At 39.5% G+C, this 24,089-nt stretch overlaps 1 protein-coding gene across 9 annotated transcripts in view; it reads left to right on the top strand.

Moving 5' to 3' along the window:
- MBNL1 (muscleblind like splicing regulator 1) overlaps nt 1–24,089 on the top strand; it is a 222,324-nt gene that overhangs the window by 34,546 nt on the left and 163,689 nt on the right. For 7 of the 9 annotated variants that reach the window (XM_077290723.1, XM_077290727.1, XM_077290721.1 and 4 more), the window contains exon 2: nt 11,868–12,793. The exons of 1 other annotated variant lie outside the window; for it this stretch is intronic. In XM_077290723.1, the coding sequence (XP_077146838.1) occupies nt 12,620–12,793 (174 nt within the window). In that variant the 5' untranslated portion in view covers nt 11,868–12,619. Of the gene's footprint in view, nt 1–11,160; nt 11,733–11,867; nt 12,794–24,089 lie in introns of those variants that run through there. One more of the 9 variants, XM_077290722.1, reaches the window with a different exon arrangement.

The raw sequence follows: 24,089 nt of genomic DNA, 5'->3' as shown, positions 1-24,089 counted from the left end.
TGCTCCCACTGTTGATTTCTTCACTCCGAGCTGGTTGGCTATTGCAGATTCAGTCTTCCCAGCCTGGTGCAGGGCTACAATTTTGTTTCTGGTGTCCTTTGACAGCTCTTTGGTCTTCACCATAGTGCAGTTTGGAGTCAGACTGTTTGAGGGTGTGCACAGGTGTCTTTTTATACTGATAACAAGTTTAAACAGGTGCCATTACTACAGGTAATGAGTGGAGGAAAGAGGAGACTCTTAAAGAAGAAGTTACAGGTCTGTGAGAGCCAGAAATCTTGATTGTTTGTTTCTGACCAAATACTTATTTTCCACCATAATATGCAAATAAAATGATAAAAAAACAGACAATGTGATTTTCTGGATTTTTTTTCTCAGTTTGTCTCCCATAGTTGAGGACTACCTATGATGTAAATTACAGACGCCTCTCATCTTTTTAAGTTGTGGAACTTGCACTATTGCTGACTGACTAAATACTTTTTTGCCCCACTGTACAGCATGTTTGTGCGATTTAATTTCGGTAATTTTAGGGTGCCTTCTTCATGGTTGGTTGATGGGATTAGCATGCACACAGTGTGCGAGGTGCTAGTAGACGAGATGTGGAATCCCGAGAATCAATGTAGAGAAAAATCACTGCACACTGTAATTTCAAAATGCAGTAGAAGTTTTATTAGTAGATGTGAAGTAGACACTTTTAGGGTATGTGCACACGTTGCGGATTTTGCTGCGGATCCGCAGCGGATTTGACGCTGCGGATCCGCAGCAGTTTTCCATGCGGTGTACAGTACAATGTTAACCTATGGAAAACAAAATCTGCAGTGCACATGCTGCGAAAAATTCCAATAGGAAAGTGCAGTTGAAAATCCGCAGAGGAATCCAGAGAAGAAACCGCGTGAAACCACAGTGGTTTTGCACTGGTGATTTTCAAAATCCGCTGCGAAAAAATCCGCAGCAAAATCCGCAACGTGTGCACATAGCCTTAAGGTCAGGGAGAAATGAGACAGAATATGTAAAACATTTTGACCCTTCCTGGGTCTTGTTCGCAATGTCGCTTAGAACAGGGTAGTATGGAGGCATTCCTGCGTCTAGGTCTGGTATGTCTGACCGAGATTTGGGAGCGCCTCCATACTGTCCTGTCCTAAGTGAAGATGGGAGGACCCGGACCAGCAGCGGGACCGCCCCTGGGTGAGTATAATCTAACCTCTTTTTCTCATCTTTTAGGATACATCGGGGGGCTTATCTACAGCATTACAGAATGTTGTAGATAAGCCCCTGATGCCGGTGGGCTTACCTCACCCTCGATTTTGGGGGTGAAAGATTCCCTTTAAGTAATGTGAGCTGTAAAGAGAACCTGTCAGTACAGTTTTGTAATATAATGTAAAAACATGGCTGTAATGGCGCTGTAACACAGATTAAATTATTAGTATTGGTGAACTTTGTTGTTCTTCTTTAATCATCATTTGAAAATTTCTGCTGATTAGATATCGGTGCACAGGGGCCAGAATGTACAGGGGGTCTTCTCCTCCCTGTCTGTGATAACCTTGAGCCTCCGCATGCTTCCGGTCTGTGAATGGACTCCCCCCTTTGTGTGAAATCTCAGAAGTGACCTGTTATTCACAGATCGGAGGCAGGTGGAGGGGCCGGACTGTACTCTGGGTTCTTCTCCATACTGTCTGTGATTCCCCGGCCCCTCCGCCAGCAGTGTCCTGTCTTTCACAGACCTGAGGCAGGCGGAGAAGACGAGGAATCACAGGCAGTAGAAGACCCCCTGTACAGTCCGGCCCATGTGCACCAAAATCTATTTAGCAAAAAACTTCAAAGGTTGATTAAAGAAGAACAAAAAAGCGTATTTCTTCACCAAAGTATCAATGTCATCTGCCACTCTTTTCCCGATAATTTGCTTTATAACATCTAGTGATATTTTATCTCAGTCTCAGCTTTTATTTTAATTTGACACAGCTTTTTCTCTGACTTGTCATACTGGGGTCTGGTCTGAGGTCAGTGTCCGTTTCGGGAGTTTGGCCTGGTGTCTGGTTTGCAGTCTTTGGTTACAGTACTCTGGGGTCTATGTTTACTCCGGTGTCTGGTCTGGAGTCTGTATTTAGTATGGGGTCTCAACTGAAGTCTGTGTTCTCTGGTTTTACTTAGGCTATGTGTTCATATTGGTATCTGTACTCTGCATTTTTTCTGGGGTATCGTTCCAGGTCTGAATCTATTTGGGGCAGGTGGTCTGTATTTTGGCGCCTTTTCATAGTTACATAGTTACATAGGTTGAAAAAAGACCACAGTCCATCAAGTTCAATTTTTCTCCACCAATTGTACATTTCGTCACTAATAGAACTATAACCAAAAATGTTATGTGTATCAAGAAATCATCCAGCCCTTTTGTAAAAGCTACCATAGTGTCTGCCATTACTACCGTTTGAGGTCGGGCATTCCACAGTCTGACTGCTTTCGGGGTTCTGTTTATATTTACAGTGTGGTCTGGGTCTTTATTTTGGGGTGCATTTTCCTAAGATTAGGGGTCTGGCGTTTAATTATTCAGGGTTCTGTAGGTATTCTGAGGTCCATAATTTTTGGGAGGTTGTATTTATTTTGGGCTCTGGCATTTTTATTTTTGTTGACTAAGACTTAATTTGTTTAGTAATGTTTAGTACAGTAATTATAGAAACATATATTTTTAAAAGAGTATAAAATTATTTGTAGTAAAAAAAATTTTTGTTTAATTTTCTTAATCAGCCACTGGGAGCTTCCTTTGTATTTGATTGTGTGCATTAGTCTATAGCATGACCCTAAAACACACATCAACTACAGCATACATAGGTCATAGGAGAGAAGTGTTGGTATCATTGTATCCATGAAGGTCTTCCAGGAATGAAATAGAGCTGGCAGTCTGGTACTTGTAGTAAAATGAGTCTGTCTGACCTATTCTCACTCCTGGATGAAGACAAGGATGTGGTTCAAGTCTCCTAAGGGGACTAAAAAATAAAGTAAGAAAAAATAGAGGAAAAAAGATTCAGTCTCCCATTCTTACCCATCAAAAATAAAGAAATTAAAAAATATATATAGTTTGTGCCACCGCATCTGTAAAAGTCTGGTCTATCAAAATGTAAATTTAATTAACCCCTATAGCAAATGTCAAAAACAGAAATGCCAGAATTTCATCTTGTTTTGTTACCTCACCTCCTCAATAAAACTAAATAAAAATCTTTCAAAATATCGTATGAAGTCTACAAATGGTGTCAATAAATACGTCAGCTCATCACACAAAAAACAAGCCCTGACACATCGCCATTGTCAGAGAAATTAAAGTGTCCCAGGTCTCATGAAAAGGTGCTACAAACCAATTTTATTGACCCCTTAATGTCCAACACCATAAATGAACCTGTCGGAAGCGGGTGTATGAGGTGGACTCTGGAGTTGAGCCCACACCATTCCCAGCAGATGATGGCTGTGTCATTCAACTATCACCTGCCTCTAATAACAGTGAGATCACCCAATTTCTACCTATTGCTATTATCCCGTTAAATACTTCAGTCAATCAAAGGTATCAGTATTTACAGCTTTGGGGTGTGCCATTCTAAGTGCCTATGCAGTAATATAATGTGCCAATGGGTTGCCATGGAGGACGTGGGTCTGTTGAAGACCACTGGGCCTGAATTGACAGTACTCCTGTGAAACCCAACCTGTGACTGGCATTCAAGGAAACTGTGATTTTTGCTATATACTGCAATGCATTTGTCCCCTAAGGTGACTAAAAAAACGTAAAAACATATTTACAAAATAAAAAAAACCCATAGATTGTAATCACTCCCCTTTTCCCCACTTTAAAGTACGGTAAGCTAAAATAAATAAAAAAAGAGAAAAAATAAGCATATGTAGTATTATCACATCTATAAAAGTCAAAATATAAAATCAATTAACTTGATCGGTAAAAGCTACAAAGAGAAAAAAAAATCAAAACTGCAGAACTGCAGCCCATGCAACTGCACAAAAAAATGTAATAAGAAATTCTAAATATCGTATCCACACAGCTCCATCGATGAAAAAAAAGTTACAGGTCTTGGACAATGTCAACACAAGCTACGGTAATTATTTTCTACTAATTTGAATACAATAAAAAAATGCAATTTTTGTATCCCTGTGTAATAGACCTGTAGAATCATGTGGCCAGGCCAGCAATTTTTACCACACAATAAATGCCATGAAAACAAAACTAAAAAAAAAAGTTGCGGAATGGCGGGTTTTTTTTGTGTTATTTTGCTGCTCTTGGAATTTTTTTTCCTATTATGCAGTACATTACATTGTATAATAGTTGGTGTAATTCAATAGTACAATTCATCGTGCAAAAAAAAAAACAAGACTTAATTCAGCTATATAGTTGGAAAAATAAAAATGTCATGGCTCTTGATAAAAGGTGAGGAAAAACTAAAGCGCAAAAAATTAAAAATTGCCCGGTCCTATAAAAGGTTAAACTTCAGAATTTTTTATTTGAACGTTAAAAAAATCTTTACAAGTTTGGTATTTCTGTAATCATACTGACCTGGGCAATTATGACTACAGGTTATTTTTAACTTAGTATTATTTATTTATTATGCTTACTTATATATCACCATCATATTCCGCAGCGCTTTACGGATATTGTCATCACTGTCCCCACTGATAATCTAAATACCCTATCAGTATGTTTCTGGAATGTAGGAGGAAAATAGAAAAGCTGCCGGAAATCCACACAAATACAGGGAGAACACACACACTCCTCCACTACTTAGACTAAATGTTCGGCCCTGATAAAATAATAAAGCCTGTGCTCTCCTCCCGTGCTGGCACTGTTGCCGCGGTGTCGGTACTTGCTGTTCCCGGTGTTGTGATCCGATCTTGTGACACGTGACGCCGGCGCCCAATCAGAGCGTCACTGTCATTGCCTTCGTACAAACGAAACATGAAGTGGAACGCAGAGCTGTAGCTCCTAGCCCGACTTCTTCTTCATGTTCAGTTTGTCAGTGATGCCAGCGCTGATTGGGCATCACGTGTCATTCCATCGCATCACAGCCCCTGGACCGCGAATGCACAATTCACTGGAACGGCGCCGGCATGGGAGGTGATTACATTATTTTATCGGTGCCAAACATTTAGTTTAAGAAGAGGTTTCCTAGTAGTGGACAAACCCTTTAAACAAAACTAAAAAAAACAGTGGTGGAATTATACTTATTTACTGCATGTTATTATTGAACTGCAGTGAGGGGCGTCGTTTCAATTTCTGCCCCATTTAGCAGGAAATCTAGACTCGTCCCTACCAATGGTCCTCAGTTACACTATTCACATGATAGTATCACATTGCAGCTACCAACAAAATAGCGCTACACTGTGATCCGAAATATTCTCCCCAATCTCTATGTATATATATATATACTTACATACACATTATTACTTTAAATTGTTTAAATTGTTCCACTTTTTCTTGATGATGCTCTCTTCTTCATACAGTTTTGAGTTAGACTGTGATCTGTCATTTTGAGATGTGATGAAGTAGTGACTACTTGTGAATGCATTAGAATAGCAGATAAAAGACTGCATGGACTGTGTAAATTTAGTAAGTAATGTATTTCACATAAAAAAAAAATAAACTTTCATTTTTGTTTTGCTAAATCAACAGCACAAGTGAAGATAAGTAAGTTTGTAATATATCTTATTAGTGCAGCTGCCTATAAAAGTTTATGGAGGAAGAAACATAAAAAAGAAGCTGCTATAGCTACTAAAGCTTGCAGAGAGGAAAACCACTAAAAATAAGCAGGATGCAAGTCATAAAATGTCCCAAAACATTTATGTACCCACACGACAAGTTATTCTCAAGTCACCTGAAATGACAGGTATACTTGTTTCCTAAATCCCAGTACTCACGGCCCCCCGACATGTCATGTTTTTCATGATTTTCTTAGTATTAAGTGGTGGAATTATTATCAAGGCATCAGAAAATTGCCACAGGTTCTGTTACTTGTGCAATACTATGGGGCCTTGAGGACTGGACTTTGGAAAACACCAAGTGATAGGCCGGCCATCATCGTCAATCCATGTCATCCATCACAGTATGAGCAAGAGAAAAGAAAAAAATCCAGCTCCAGGAGTAAAATCATCAGAAATTTTATTCAAACATCTTTTGCTGAAGTCTAAGAGTGCTTCTAGCGCTCGAAACGCGTCCAGCGATTTGATGGTTGTTTCCATCCTTATTTTGTGATCCATATTTTTTGTAAGTAGCTTTCCAATTTTTAAAGATGTTTGAATAAAATTTCTGATGATTTTACTCCTGGAGCTGGATTTTTTTCTTTTCTCTTGCTCATTAAGGCTACGTTCACATTTGCGTTGTGCGCCGCAGCGTCGGCGCCGCAGCGCACAACGCAAACAAAAACGCGGCAAAACGCATGCACAACGCTGCATTTTGCGCCACATGCGTCCTTTTTTTCATTGATTTTGGACGCAGCAAAAATGCAACAGTATACATTTTTTTCCTGATGGTTGTTTAACATCTTCTACCATACAGTTGACCAAATGTTCAGTTTAGAGATACAGTATATGAAGAAAGTATACATCTGTAAGCCGCATATCCCCCGATCCTATAAATATATACCTACCTCACAAGTTCTGTACAGTATTGGTATGATTCCAATATCAAGCAGCCCACAGATATGAGACATCACAATGTAGAGTCTTTGTGGTCTGCGCGACCCTTGTCTGAAAACTTTTATCAGTGGAAACACAAGTCAGGAGGATGGTTAGATTTTTCCTGTCTAATTCTATTGTCTCCCCCAAAACGAGAGGCTTCAGTGTCTGGTAGCTGCTTACCTATCCTCCATTTACACAATTAATTTGTATATTAAATATACCTGTCAATGTCCAAGTGCCCAAATAGGGAGTAAGGGAGTGTAGATAATTGGTTTTTTTTTTTCTCTCGAGCCATTACGACTTGATAGATGAACAATATGTAGGAAAATGGGGGCAAACTTAGATAGGTCCACCAGGGTTTTCTCCACCGTTATCTTTTTTGTAGCAAGCCATCAGGTTGCTGGTCTTCCTCTTCGCCTTGTTTGTTCTGTTCTTCCGACCATGATGTCCTTCTCCAGTGATTGCTGTCTTCGTATGATATGTCCAAAGTAGGCAAGTCATAGCTTGGTGTTACTGGCTTTGAGTGACATGTCTGGCATGATTTGTTCTAAAATTGATTAATAATTCATATTGATAAATGGTGTACTGGAATAAATATAGATAACTGGAGCGAAAGGCGTGATACAGTTATTGCAAAACATGAGACATAATAGATCAGATATTACACATGATTAATGACACCTTAATTCAAATTCATATCAAAATCCAATGTGTCAGACACTAATATCCAACAATGAACACCAATTGCCCATCTCATAAATATGATTTTGCAATGTACAGTTCTATTGTTCTACAAGCATATGCTATTTATATTCATAATTATAAGTAATTACCGAGTACGATGACAAAATGCAATACATATTTTGTTAATGAAATATTAATGACAAATTTTAATTTGTTGCCAAAAGTCGGTTTTCTTCTTGCTGCTATGTTATAGTTTTTATGTTGTAGTTTTAATTTGTCACACAGCATAAGAATTAAGAGTCCGTCTTTTTTATAAAAACTATATTTTTTCTGTTAGTGTGCTGCAATAGTGAGGATGGAACTTTTTTGAGTGTGTCATTGCAGTTGACCGTATTGTTTTAAAATTGTGTTCTTCATGAGCAAGTATTGATCACTAGGGATTTGCTTGAAGCAGTGCTACCTAAAATTGTCAAAAATTAATATGTACCGTATTATCAATGTACAGTTTGCCTTACTGGATATGTTCCAGGACCAGTGTTGGTCTGTAGTCCTTTAACCCTTCGTTGCAATAGCTTTTACACAACACCGTACTTAAGTGATGATTGGGAGAAGGGGTGGACCCGCCATTCATAGCGATGCATCTCTTCTGATAGGAAGGATGGAAAAAACCTTTGGTCTCTGTAATTTAATATTTCTATAAGGTCTGGGCTATATTGTGACTTTTTGTGGGACTACTGCTGATTTTAACAAATTAATTACAGTTGTTGTCCAAATCAATACATTAGATTGTATGCAATTGGATGGACTGTAGCTGTCCGGTAAAATCAATCAGTAGTGTGACAAAAAGTCAGAGTAGCCCAGACTTACGGTAAGTCTTTATAGAAGCCCAGGCCTAATTCTGTATACAGGAATTTAGTAGCCTGATTAAACATAACCACAGTGCTTACGATGTGTACAGAAAAATCATCAATAGATTGTCGTGTACACAAGGGCCATCATTGTTCTCTGTGGCACATTGTTCTGTTTACTATGTGCTGCCGAGAGGAGGATGATGTGCTGCCGAGAGGAGGATGATGTGCTACTGAGAACAATGATCTTTAATGGGAACCTGTCAGCAGGATTGTGCCCAGTAACCTGCAGACAGTGTCAGGTTGGCGTCATCACACTGATTACAATGATACCTGGGTTAATGAAAATCTTTATTTTCAGTTTGTAGTTAATGATATACCCCTGACGCGGGAAGGCCTGGAGGGGGGTCTTTATGTGGTACTCTGCTTTAGGTATTCATAATGCAGACTGCTGACAGGTCACTGATCCCTCACTGACCTGCCCCCTAGTTTGCATAATGAATATCTGTACATACTGAAGAAAAAAAAAACCTGCAGGCAGGTGCCGGCCGTGTTACCTGCACTGTGTCAGCAGACCCCCCTCCAGACCCACCTTAGGGCACGAGCATATCATTAACTAAAAACCGAAAATAAAGATTAAAGAACAAGCACCAGACGGATTTCATCTACCAAGGTATCATTTTAATCAGTATGATGACGCCGACCTGACACTGTCTGTAGGTTACTGTGCACAATCCTGCTGACAGGTTCCCTTTAAGCAAGCTTAAAGATGATATAAAAAAGGAAGCAATCCTTTTGCTCTGTCGTTGGGTGATCAGCAGCCTATTTAAATAGCATGAATCCTAGAAATAGTTTGTTTCTCCATAATCATGTGGTATAAATGCACCTTCGAGTGCCTAGGGACAACTCACAATGACCCTCGCCACAGTGTTTATTTCAGTTTGACACCTGTATGACATTTATCCTCCATACCCAGCGTACAATAATCATATGCCAGACCTCTGTCAAGACATGGTCTACTGAAAGATATAAAAATAGAATGGCTGTATTTTACACATCTGGGTGTCATTAACTAAAATCCCTGGCTTTTGCATACAGCGGGTCAGATGGGACTGCCACAGCTTAGTGAATAACTAATTGCATGGTATCAATGGTGCTACACAGTTGTGGTCCTGAACGCTGCAGAGGCCCCTTTTTTTGACTGCGTGGTGCTCTGCGTTCTTTCAGAACAGTGCGATTTTGCACAAACAGTACTTAGAAAGGTAATGACACAGATCAGTTTTCAGGACACCCATTACAACCCAAGTCGTGTGCATCAGAGTAAATCTTATACAAGGAGTTTGCGTTATTCTTCCAGCACGCACTTATGGGGCACTTAGCCGATCTCTGATACCACAAAAAAGATGGCGGGGTAAGTGAATCAATCCATAAGCTAAGCCTACAGTGTGTACAATAAGGGTATGTGCACACGTTCAGGATTTCTTGCAGAAATTTCCTGACAAAAAAACGGACATTTCTGCCAGAAATCCGCATGTGCTTTTTTCGCGTTTTTTTTGCCTTTTCTATGCGTTTTTGACATGTTTTTTTTGCGCGTTTTTGTGCGTTTTTTTCACGTTTTTTTCCCAATGCATTAAATAGCGGGAAAAACGTGAAAAATCCGCAAAATTAATGAACATGCTGCTTTTTTTACCGCGATGCGTTTTTTTTTCCGTGAAAAAAATGCATCATGTGCACAAAAATTGCAGAATGCATTCTAAATGATAGGATGCATATGTATGCATTTTTATAGCGTTTTTATCGTGTTTTTATTGTGAAAAAAGCGCAAAAAAACCTGAACGTGTGCACATAGCCTAAGACAGTAAAATCTAGGATTAGTAATGGGGTCTGGAATGGCAACACAAAGTGTCAATGAATGCTCTGATGTTTTCTACACATGCAAAGTTAACTATTTTCTTACCTGTAATTAATAAATTCTGTTTAACAAAATGAGTCATTTGCCAGTTGTGACTATGGAGTAGAGGATGGAAATCTTTCCAAAAATGATAGTAGAGTTATCCTATAATCGAATTAATAGAGTATTTAGGACTTTTATGAGGCTACTTAGAGGGTCTCTCACTGTGGAGGACCTGCCATATCTGTGCAGTATATAGATTGCCCCATGATTTCAGTGATCACCATGTAATGCTTCTTTTTTCCTGTGGGGGTGCTATGATGTTAAAGAACTGTTCTGTATGCAACCACTAAGCTGATGGTGACAGATATGGGAAAGTCTGTCCTCGCTGAATACAGATTTTACCTCAGAATTGAGAATTTTAATAATGACCGATCAATTCTGGCAGAGAAGGAAGCAGATTTCTCTGATAATATATATTATGAAGTTGCCTTTTTTCACATGTACTATTGATTTATGAAACAAATCTTACAGCGATGGTTATACTTGAGGCAAAGTCTTACTTCCTCTTCTCCTCGGTCGTCTACTCTGTCTCATCAAATTGAAACAAAAAAAAAAGTTTGGTGAAGTCAGGGCGGATGCCACCACGTGGTCGTACAGTACTTCTGGCAAGATCTCACCATTTTGTCATGAAGCGATAGAAGAAAATGCTAAAAGTAAGACGCCATTTTGAACCCACGAGCCCAGAGGTGTTGTGATGATGGTGTGCATATGAAGGGGCCAGCATCGGCATGTCGGAGGCTTACCCAGCTACTTTTTGGCAGGGGAACAGCACGCTACAGTTTATTGTATGTCTGGAAGCAAATAAACTATTTATACGATTTAGCAGCGGCGATCCCCGGAGGAGAAGAGGGGCTCTCCTAGATAGTTGTCTTTCTACTTCTCATGGTATGGCGTTTTTTTTCTTTTTAGTGTGGCGGTATAGAGAGCTTTTGTTGGTCTCCTTGTCAGCTTGGGGAACAGCACAGCTACAGTCCAGGCTAGCGCAGGGCTGTGAGCACAGGCAGGAGTGTGCAGAGTGTAGAAGGAAGTGACTGTGATAGGTGGGGAGAATGTGCCATTTCTACACCCCCTCCTCTCCTTCTGTACTGGTGTGTGAGGAGATGTAGCAGAGTGAGTGCAGGCAGCACACAAGGCAGGGCCGGCTGCGCAGGAGACACCACTCAGCCCTCAGCCTGGAACTCATCTGCAATCCTTTGCTTTTCCATCTAGTGATTTTCCAAGCGCTTCAGCTTCTCTCCCCCCCCCCCCCCCGCCCCCCTCCTTTTCTGTTTTGTAAAAAGGGGGGAATTGTTTTATTAGAAAATAACCCAGTTCTGCGTATTAACTGCATGCTGCACGTCGGGCAGGAGCGACCCCTCCATGTAAACGCGTTCTTTACATCCGAGGGATATTTTCTCTGCTTATTGCATAGTAATGAGCTTCTGACAGGCGCGACCTTTCATAAGACAGCCCACATTATTGGCTTTCTGCCCGGAATATTGCTGCAACATTATCTGTGATTGGTTATCTTCCTATCATGCATTGCTTCACAAGGGAAACTGCCCCTTTTTTTAATAAATCTACGATGGCTGGCTGCAATATGCTACTCTGTAAGTATTTTGCATGGGGGGAAACAGGCGAGCTTAGATTCCACGCTGCAGCCACATGGGATAGGGGGTGAAAGAGTGCAGGAGAAAGTAAAGTGCTGCTCGTCTAAAATGCTAACGTGTTTGTTTTTTCTACAGGTTGGTACTAAGAAGTGCCTTTCCTGACGTCTCTGCTGCTTGGACCCGCTTATAGAGCAGTTTCTGCTTTTTTGCCTTGCTTGCTGCCAGCTACACTGCAACGAGAGCCCAGCCACCCTTCTCATCTAGACCGCCCCTTAATTCTGTCTCTTATCCATCGAAATCCTTAGTCTTATACATTGGTCTATAGTAACTAAAAAAGAATACAAGGTATCTGCTTCTGTAAGACGAAATCGAGGACAGACAGACACAGGGGATAGAGAGAGAGAGAGAGAGAGGAAACCTCTATTATTATCCTACAGTGCTGCGTCTATATATGCCAAGCTAATCAATATCAATTACACCACCGCAGAACCCAACACAATTGCCAGTTCAGCTGTGCGGAGAAAACTTTACTGAGAGCAGTTTGGAAAATTTGTGCTGCCACGTTTTGACGCTTGCATTTTGGGCTGAATACCGGAGCTCCAAATGGGTAACTGAGAGCACAGAGAAGTTCCAGGCCTCCGCACTTATACTCGGCACCGAATGATTTTCACATTACAGATCAGATCCCTTCTATTATTTATAAGCTTGTTGGTGAAGAGCTAGAGTGAGACAGCTGTATGCAGATACACACAGCACAGATTTACCATTTAAAAGCCACACGGAAAAAAAGGACGACGACTGGAGTTTGGCTTTATTTCTTTACGTCTGAGAAGTCTTTTTTTTTTTTTTTTAAAGTTTTTATTTTTAACTACCTGTAAGTTTTAAGTATGGCTGTTAGCGTGGCACCGATACGGGACACAAAGTGGCTAACATTGGAAGTGTGTCGGGAGTTCCAGAGAGGGACATGCTCACGACCAGACACAGAATGTAAATTTGCACACCCATCAAAAAGCTGCCAAGTTGAAAATGGACGAGTAATCGCCTGCTTTGATTCATTGAAAGTGAGTAAACATTCCATTCTATCTTCAGGGTAAACTTGTACTAATTATATCGCCGCTTGTGTAATCCGACAAAAAATAAAAATAATAATGCATAGATATCTCAATACATAAAAAAATATAAGTATATATATATATATATATATATATATATATACATTTACTCTCTATTTCTCTCTATGTATTTATATGTATTTATTTATTTATATATATGTATGTACGGTATGTATATATATATATATACATATATATATATATATACACATACATAGATGTGCAGAAGATTGTGACTGTTAACTAATTTAATCATTAGGACATAATGGCAAATAACATAATCCATTATCTTACACCTGATTGTGATAACTGTGCTATGCCTATATACTGTATTAATCAGCCTATAATGGTCTGTTTACATGGACGGATCAGCAGCACTGAAAAGTATCCTTGATCAGTCGGTGGTCATTTAACAGCCTGTTTACAAAAGCCAGCTACTGTAAACGATGCGCACTGAGCGGTCTGTAATACATCGTTCCATGTGCTTAGGCTACCATAGTTTTCAGCAGCACAAATTCTGTTTACACAGTACAATGTGCTGCCGAGAACCATACTTTTTTTGTGGTGAATGAAAGATCACTTCTGATGAATGAACTCATTCGTGATAATCTTTAAGAGTAAATGTACTGTAGGTCTTAATTTTCATCTAGTAAGCAAACTTGGAGATGAAAATAGATGTAAAACTGTGCTGCTAATAAGCCAATATACAATGGGAGACCAGATGCGGTACAGATACGGTCACACTTTTCAACGCGTTTCGAGATGATCATACCTCTTCATCAGGACAAATCGCAATGGTTAATTGTCATCTAACCATTGTAATAATGTGCTGGTGTAATCAGTGGTAGAGTTAGGCCATCTGATTTTTGCTAAATATTTTCAGTGCTGGGGATTCAACCACAGATTAGCTCTATTCGATGGGAGCGACTGGCTACCTGGTATAGATTTAGTGCCCAAACTGCTACTAAAAGGCCCCTAATTTACAGAAGTGGTTTTAAATCTGTGGCCGAAAAATCAGCTGCCATCTGAATATCAAAGTGAATTTCCTAATGAAAACAAATGGAGGTGGTTTTATGTACCAAAAAGTGTGTGTATCCCATGCTAGATAAGGGCTTTCTAGCTGGTAATGTATATGATAGTTTTCTTGTGTGCTGATCTTGTCCATCTCTCTTAAACTATCACCATTGCATTTTGTCATATGGTTGGAGATCAACATTCACGACTTGCAATGTGATATGTTGCCTATGTGATTTATTGCCTTGATTTCAGTAATGGAAAAATATCTGCATCTGAAGGAATTATGCTGAATAACAACTGGTATATGTGTGGTTTATTACTCATGGTTTATTTGGGTGGTGTGCAAATTGACATGACCAGAAAGAATCTGCAGAGTGTGCGGTTTAAAATGAAGGCCTTGTCCCTGCTGCATTTAATAAAACCTTGCTGTATGCACTATCTGGCTCAATTATTAGCCATTAAACCTCAAGATCATCCGACAGGATTATGGCAGCAGCCTATGTTGTTAATTTTTAAAATGTATTAAAGCAAATTTGTTTTAGGTGCTGCAAAAGTATTCTATCACAATGTATGGTAACATACGGATATGTGTTATTAAGAAAAATAAGTAATACACTACTGTTAGCAGAGACCCCTCTTTTAACCATAATATTATATTTAAGTATGCCGGTTTTGCACCCAAAATATCTATATATCTGAAAGCTCAAAGTTTCTAGTTGACATCTTGGTAGGAGATTAATAGCAACATGACACAGAAGGTAGCAGAATGAGTAGGGGCATGTCTGCAGCTATAAATTACTGACGTGGGTATTATATGGCTCCTTATGTCAGTAATTTACTAGATGATCTGGTAATTACTCAAGTCAAGTTTGGCAAGTTAAAGAAAAAAGATAGATGTGAGATAGATAGAATAGATACATAGATATTTAGTTAGATATCTAGATAGGTGGCTAGATACAGATAGATAATGACAGCACTCACGCGTGCACATATACACACGCGCATGCGCACACATACGCCCATTCATGCGCACACGTGAGTACACAAATACACATACACACAAAAACACACAAGCATATGCATCCATACAAAATGTGCATACGCACATACACACGCACACATACCAACATACATGCACGCACAAGGATCACAAAAGTTTGTGTAGCAAGCTAGAAGATGACATTGTATCTTTAAGTTGTGACCTCGGCTTAGGGAAACCACAGAGCTAAGTCATATTCAGAAACTGACCTCAATGGATATTCTATATTTACATCTCTCCATCTTTAACCACTTGCATGGTTTGCTTAAAATATATGCTGCTCTCATTAGTAGTCTGCTATCTTTCTTTTCCACACATTCTCATTACCCTTTAAAATATTTACTAACCCCACACTTGCTAATGATGGGGCTTAGGCTAACAAGTCATTAATTACATATTGATCAGGACCTATAATAAAGGTGGATGTACTCTTCCCTTTTTGCTAACATTTATGCAGTTTTGTTTGGGGTAACTAACAGATAAGACGCGTTAATGGATGAAAAGAGACCCCAGTCCATCATAGTGAAAAGAGGAGGCCTTGTGGTTTGAAGTCATCTGTGCTCTTTCCACCTGTGAATAACATTTACACTTAGTGTTACATTGGCTTTATCCAAGCATAACTTCAATGGCCCTTATGGTCTATGTACGACCAGGCAGAGATATATAGACGACTTCTTTCTCGGACATCAGAACTTTTGGCCTTTTTAAACATGAAAGGAGATAAACTAAGAATATATCTATTTCTATGCTTTTACTAATAAGATTCAATTCTGATGAATGGACGTATAGCATTGTGTTTACCATGGGCTTAAATTTAGTGATAATCCAGTATTGGCCTAAAGTCACATCCGACATATGTCGGATGTGACTTTATGACAGTCACATTTCTACTGTCATAAAATAATCAGTAAAATATTTTGGCTAACGCTTTGTTAATGACTGTCCACATGTTTTAATTTTACTTTATTTGTTTCAGACGGTTTTAATTTTCGGGCCTAAATATAGAAAATGAAAAACATTCCTTTTTACTTTGTCCTTTCCTGCATTCACTTCCAAAGCTGCATTCAGAATTCTGCCAGTAGCTGCTTGAAATTCCTCTACACTGACACATCTGCTTGGGTATTTTGGGGCATCGGCTTTCTGTTGCCTTACATTAGGGTAAATGTAGGGTGACGTATATTAGAAGACTGGACTGTGTGTAAACACCACATACTCCATTTGGAGTGACCTGCTAGCCCTGTCACCTACTGAAACAGCTTCCATGTGCAGAGACAGTTTAGGTTAATGACTGCTGTTTGTTACGGGGCATCCCTGCAGGTTCTCCATGGACTGTGCACAGTGATGGAAGCCAATATCACGGCATGGATGGCTAAATTGACAGTTGTATCACTACTGATGGGAACTGATCTTTCATAAATGGAGGACCTCAAACTGCCCCACAGTGGTTACTATGTTTGATTTTTGGCTCATTATGACATGGTTTGGCTCCCATTATTTCATACTTGAGAACTGTTTATATACGTTTGTTATTGTCTTGTATTCACCAAAAATGGTATGTGCTACAGAGATGGACAGCATTCATATGCCACGTTGCCATATGTATCGGCAAAGCTCAAAGTACATGTCCATATGCCCTTACTTAGTCCATATTTCTCATGCAAGTTATGACCGTTTTTCCCAAATAGAAAATTTACCCTTTTATTGTTTATGTGTCTTTTTATATGATAGTTTTTGATCTTGATCAATGCACTCATTGAAGTCTGTGGGTCCTTGAAATACCCGGATAGCACTTGAACATCATTCTTGAGTCATGCCTCCAGTGAACACTATGCACCTCTGAATTGACCCGTAAACTGAAAAGAATATAGTATATGAGATTGAACGTTGAAAAAATATTCTGCAGTTTACATAAGATTAATGCTTTAGTGTGTCTTTACAAGCTTCACAATAGGCATTTTGCATGGACACTGATTGTAACAATTTCTAGGCTTGAAAAACAAAATCCATCCATCCATTTCAAACTGTTCTCCTGCAGAGTTGATAAGCTGAAATTATAAGGTTTATAATTAAAAGGTATGTAAATAGAAAGTATGTGAAAATACAGAATAGAATATATACATTCCTTCTATTGGAAACACAGCAGAATAGAGAAACACAACCAACTGGGCAGTGTACACGGGCAGCAAAACTCACAGTAAATCCCTGTACGGCCGGATAGACATTTCCTTTAATGATAAAAGCAGATGTCTACACATTTGACATAATGGCTCATTATGATTGTTTTTATGTCTTGTCCATAAGAGTATGAGGAGTTTCAGTTTCATCGTGCTCTGAATTCTTTCCTCAGACACCTACTTGTAGAACTATCTGTTCCAATGTGAATTAAAGGCCTGAGAACGTCTGAGATACTGATTTAGCCGTGTTAGTCATCGACCCTATATGTAGATCCCCTATATATGATGACTTTACGGGTTCAGGAAAGGATAATGCATGAGATGTCAGGTCTCAATTCTCAGGGGAACAGGGTGGTTCCAATCTATATTTAGAAGAAAAGAATGGCGACTGCATAATATTCAAAGGAGACCCCATGGAATGGCGTTACCCTTCAGCTGTGCTTTTCTGTTTTTGGCTAAAGTCCCAGGAGCCTTAGACTAAAGTAGTGCAGAGTTTCTACTGCTGGATGACGGTAAAGGGCAACCATTCAAAATAGTCAGTGCAGTATTTATGAGAACAATCTATGAACATCTATCAAATCACAGGGCTTTTTTCTCATAAACTTTAGACAAGTTTTGCCTGGAGGGAAGATGGATAGAGTATTTTACTACTGCTGCAAAGTATTTCTTGAAAGTATATCCATAAATACGCATATGGTATATATATATACTGTCTATGAACTCCTCAATATTGAAATTGCAACACCAAGAAAGAAAAGTTATGGCATAATAGAAATTACAGGATCAACGGACACAATAATTATATGCAATCGATGAAAAACTGGAAAAAAAATGTCAAAGCATCGTAATTTATTCAGTGTCAAGTATGAAATTCAACCACTCAGATGCCTTGGCCTTCTACCACTGAGGCAATACATGGTTGTCTGAGGACTGTTCTGCCATGCTGAATGCACTTGGGTACACAGACCACATAGGCAATGCCATAAAGAGGCATTTATGAGAGGACATCATACCAGTCCTACTTTTGAGATTATGGTGTGGGGTGGCATAATATATAGTAGCAGGATCCCTCTAGTCTTCATTACAGGTACACAATCTTACATTGATCAGGTTGTAGAACCAGTAGTATGGTCTAGGAGCCGTTTTTAACACAACAATGCAAGGCCGAATGTTGCTTGAGCGTGTGTGGACTAACCTTGCTACCATGGCCTGCAGACTCTCCAGACTTGCTTCCCATGTGGGACTTCATTGGTCATCAATTGCAAAGAGAGCTGCTAACAGCGGATGATTTGTTTGAACTACTGCATTCAGCGCAGTAGGCAATCATTAAGGCTATGTGCACACTTTGCGGATTTTGCTGCGGATCCGCAGCGGATTTGACCGCTGCGGATCCGCAGCAGTTTCCCATGAGTTTACAGTACAATGTAAACCTGTGGGAGACAAAAAACGCTGTGCACATGCGCGGAAACGCAGCAGATTACATTCCGCAGCATGTCACTTCTTTTCTGCGGATTTTCACCTGCTCCAATAGGAAAATGCAGATGAAAAACCACATAAGAATCCGCAGTAAAAAACGCGATAAATCCGCAGTAAAAACCGCAACGGGTTTTAACTGCGGATTTTGGAATTCCGCTGCTGAAAAATCCGCAGTGGAATCCGCAAAGTGTGCACATAGCCCAATAATCTCATTGATAGCAGCAAATGTGTGTGCTACTGAATGTATTGCTCATACTTGATACTGAATAAATCAAGAGGTTTTGAAAATGTTGTTTCAGTTTTTCAACCATTTGCATATTATTAGCATGTCTATTGATCGTGTAATTTCCATAATTCCTGGACTTTTGCTTCTTGCTGATGCAATTTGAATATTGTACAGTATATACAGTACCATGCAAAAGTGTTTAGCAGGTGTGGAACAGATGATGCAAAGTAAGAACGCTTTCAAAACTAGAAATATTAAGAGATTTTTTTCATCAAGTCACTACATGCAAAGTGAATGAACAAAAGAAAATCTAAATCAAATCAATATCTGGTGTGACCACCCTTTGCCTTCAAAGCAGCATCAAAACCTCAATTCTTGTCGGTACACTTGCACACAGTTTTTGAAGGCACTCAGCAGGGAAGTTGTTGAAACTTGGAAAACTAACCACAGATGTTCACTGGGTGTAGACTTGTGCCAACCCTTCTGTCTCTTCATGCCTCTTAATCCCAGACAGATTCAGTGATGTTGAGATCAGGTCTCTGTGAGGACCAGATCATTACTTCCAGGACTTCTTGTTCTTCTTTACACTGAAGATTCTTAAATTACATTGCCTGTATGTTTCTGGTTGTTCTGCTGCAGGATACATTTGGAGTCAATCAAATGCCTCCCTGATGGTACTGCTACTGCATGATGGATAAGTATCTGCCAATATTTCTTAGCATTGAAGAAACCATTAATCTTGATAAAATTCCTATCTCCATTTGCTGAATTGTATCTCCAAACTTGCAAGGAACTCCACCATGATTCACAGTTGAATGCAGACACTCGTTATTGTACCACTCTCCAGCCCTTTGGGAAACTGATTTTCGTTTCAGCCAACTATTTATTTTGTGCACAGCTGGGTCACTTGTCCTTGTTTCCATGTCAAGTAGGGTTTTTGGCCACAATTCTTCCACAGCCAATTCGTGACCAAACTTCTCCAGTAGATTGTTGTACTTTAGTCTCACAGTTTTCTGCCAGTTCTGAGCAGATGGCATTGATGGAAATCTTACAGTTTCAAAGGGAAGTAAGCATGATGTCTCTTTCATTTGTTGCACTAAGTTTCCTTGGCGGACCACTGCATATTCAGTTCTCAAAGTTTTCCATTTCTTGGTGTCCTCAAGACAGACAACTATCCATCATGCAATACTATAAGGAAGCCATCTAATTGGCTGCAAATTTATTCGGCACAACCTTCCTGCCTAGAAGAATTGTTGCTTTAATTTTCTTTTGATTGCAAAATGTAGTTACACCAAATATTGAGTTGATTTAGATGTCTCTTTTTATTTATTCACTTTATTTTTTGTTTCTTGATGAAAATAATCTATTAACATTTTTCAGCTTTTAAAGCATTGACTTTTCTGCATTTTTTCTAAATCTGCCTAAACGTTTTGCACAGTATTGTATATATTGTGGGAGGAAATTTACTGAGACATGAGAACATGCAGACTTCATGATGATATTACTAATTCACACTTTTGTATGATTAATAATTAGCTAATATTAATGAAGAAATAGGCATTGCTGTGCAGTGTTTTCATTTTGCAAGGTCCTACAAAGATGCTGCTCATTCTTGAAGATCATATGGATCATCCTGTCCTTGTTGTGTCAGTTTTTAAACCACGGATCGCTGTTCAAGGTTTCGCAAACTTGTTCCCCATATATGAAACGTTTATTTATTCGACTTTGTAGTGTGCATTACAAGCGACCTTTCATAGCCTCTTGAAACATTTTGCTTTCAAAGAGGATATGAAGTCTCGATTTTGGAGCAAAATGTGTTCCAAAATTCATGTAAAAAACTCTGCTTGAGCCCACATTGAAGAGCTTCTTTACTAGTATTTTGTCTGCCGGTAACCTGGAGGATAAAATGTGATCACTACTAATTTTCTATCAAAATAATGAAGCTGCAGGGTCAAAGAAACCAAATGTGAATGATTAACCAGGAGCAGTCTCTGCTGTGTTCCGACAGAATAGAAATTCAGGTTTGTCTACCTTTTCCCCACACTTATACAGAATCAGAGTTTCTAAAGCTCTGGTAGGTTATAATGTAAGTTAGTTTAAAATTATCAATATAGGAAAACAATCTAAAATCCTTCTTAATAGAGATGATCAAACTTCTAAAATTAAGTAATATAAAATAATAAAAACAGCAAATAAACATATAAAAAATAAACACTGTTACTATTTTTTCCCCTTAACATCCAAAGTTGTGTTGGTGTACAAGGGGCTAGGATGTGACCAATCAGTTGGGTAACTCCTTTAAAGGTGTATTTCAAAGGTTAGGTGATAACTTCCAGATCGGTGGGTTACAACGACAGAAGTCTCTACCACTCAGCTGAGCAGGGGGCACATTTGTCCCCCGCTTGGAAGAGAAGCAGTACTTGTGCTCGACTGCAGCTCCTTTCATTCTCTTTGAGACTGCCGAGGATAGCTGAGCACCTCCGTGGTTGGCCTCCAATCACTATCCTGTGGAGAGGTGACAATTTCTTATTGTAGGAATGCGTCTTTAAGTTAAGATGTATGGAAAGATACCTAATATCTATGGCTCATTAGAAGCATTCACCATACATGTTAACTCATTGTGATGTCCTTACCGTAGTTATCAAAAATAAACAAATATTTCTCACTTACAATTTTGTGAAAGGTCAAGTACTGTAACGTGTTGTTCATTGTTTTTCCCAAAATTTGTGTTCACAATCTGAAGTAGATTTTTCCTTACCTTTATTAATTTATTTAAAAGTACATTTTTTTAGAGTCCTTTCCTTTGATACACTTCAATTTATGTTTTTGTTTTTTTTTGCATATGAAGATAATGTTTATGCCCTTAATGTTTTAGTTTGGATTGGCTGAACATATGTGGTTTTAATGTGAATGGCCCAAACTATTTTATGAGATAAATCTTAAATTAATACAAAAGAACTGAGCTGGAACTCGTTAATATAAGTGTAATGTCTAGGTACACATTCACACTGTATTAACAAACATAAGCTAGAATAAATAAAAAATAAATAAATACCCTGTAGTAAATAAATAACTAAATAGTAATAGTACATGTAAATAACAGGGTACTTAGTTGACACTGTTTTAATAAAAAATAATATGTAATGCTGCATTCTGACAAGGTGGCTCTTTTAGGTCTGGGTGCTGTAACTTGAGAAATAATCTGTTTTATAATTTGTCTGAAATACCTGGTCTTCCGTCAAGTAGGCCGGCGTTTCCCCCCCTGCTTCAGACAGCACACAGCTGTCACTCACATCTTCTTGGCGCCGGGCGCCGCGTCCTCCTCACCGCTGTTTTCAAAAGTAGCCGGCGCCTGCGCTCTTATCCCCTGCCTGGTGCAGACGCAGTGAGCGCTGGCCGTCTGTCCTCATGCAGCCCAGCTGACTGCGCCTGCGCGGCCGCCCTGCCTGTGAATTTCAGCCCCGCAATGACTTATGATTTATTCACATTGCAGGGCTGGGATTCACAGGCAGGGCGGCCGCGCAGGCGCAGTCAGCTGGGCTGCATATGAGGGAAGACGGCCAGCGCTCACTGCGCCTGCACCAGGCAGGGGATAAGAGCACAGGCGCCGGCTACTTTTGAAAACAGCGGTGAGGAGTAAGCGGCGCCCGGCGCCAAGAAGATGTGAGTGACAGCTGTGTGCTGTCTGAAGCAGGGGGGGAAACGCCGGCCTACTTGACTGAGGAGCAGATATTTCAGACAAATTATAAAACTGATTATTTCTGAAGTTACAGCACCCAGAACTATAAGAGCCACCTTGTCAGAATGCAGCGTTACTGCTGCACAAGGTGGCTCTATTAGTTTGAAACGACTGGGGGGGGGGGGGTGACAGGTTCCCTTTAAGGGTATGTATTCATTGTGTTTTTATTCAAGGTTATAAATCTCAAATTATATTATTTTTTCTTTGGAAGTCAAAAGTGACGATAGATAGATAAGTGACAGATAGATTTATAGATAGATAAGTGACAGCTAGATAAGTGACACATAGATAATAGATAGACAGATATATATGTGATACATAGATAGACAGATATATATGTGATACATAGATAGATGTTAGATAGATAGAATAGATAGATAGACAAATATAGATGAATAGATAGACAGATTTCTATGTGATACATAGCACGTAGATAGATAGTGACAATAATTTCTTTTTTATGACCTCTTAGACTCATCGGTTTCCTTGTCACGAGTGTTTACTTCTGTATTCGGCATTCTCTAATGCTGTTTTCCAACTTGGCCTGGAAATGAATTGCTTGTGAATCATCAACAGACACTTGTTTCTCCCTTTAAGGCTTTTTTCACTGTACTGAAGCCCGATTCATAGCTTGGGACTGTAAAGCTGGAGTCAAATTGCAAACCGAGTCCTGTAAATGTACCATGGAAAAAAAAGTGAAGTAACTCCAGAAAACCCAGCAGAATAAGGACCACATTCACATGCGATTTTCAGATTTATGAAGAGGAGTCAGCTCTTCTAGCCAGATGCATAACAGTGTGCATTATAGGTAAAATATTTGGTAGCCCACTTGTTGGAATATATGCAAACAGAGACAAATATAGGACACTTACCGCTTGGATATAGAGTTGAGTTTTAGCTTATAGGGGTTTCCAACGACAACTTGAGTCACATTGGGATCTTTGGAGGAACAGTTCTCAAACCCTATGTAGTCCCAGTGATCAGGCCCCATTCATCGGGAACTTATCCCCTATCTAATGGATAGAGAATAACTTCCAAACTTGAGAATGCCCCTTCAGCGTTACTATTGCAACCATTATGTAGATTACAGCTGCTCTCATGAAGCTTATACAGTTTCATCTTCCTGCACAAACTACACTGACCTGACAACCGTCTACATACTTGTCTGTGTTTTATCCTTCCTGGGTGTCAGAGCTTGTTAAGGCTCTTTACGTGCAATCGCTGTACTGGTAATTTTTCTGTAATGTACCATACAGTATATTTCATGAGAAGCATTTAATATTCCCAATATTCCCAAGTCCTTCAGCCTTTTCATACTACCTGGATTAACCATTGAAAGGCTCGCTTATAACAGAAGCCATGATTTACTTTGAAACTGGGGTTTTAGAGAAAAGGTACTGTACACTGAAAAATGAGCTGGGAACAGAGAAGAGGCAAGGTAAGGCTACAATAGGGTCCACTTGGTGCCTCCGTCTGGCTTCTCTTAGATCAGCTTGATCCCTTGACCTTTGTCTATCAAGCTGAGCCGGGCAGGAAGAAGGTGGAGGGAGCCGCCCCTCTGACTACTCTACCGC

This window comes from Ranitomeya variabilis, chromosome 2 (assembly GCF_051348905.1).
Source record: "Ranitomeya variabilis isolate aRanVar5 chromosome 2, aRanVar5.hap1, whole genome shotgun sequence".
NCBI lineage: Eukaryota > Metazoa > Chordata > Amphibia > Anura > Dendrobatidae > Ranitomeya > Ranitomeya variabilis.
Note: the sequence above shows the minus strand (reverse complement) of the source record. Positions and strands in the feature narration are given on the sequence as shown.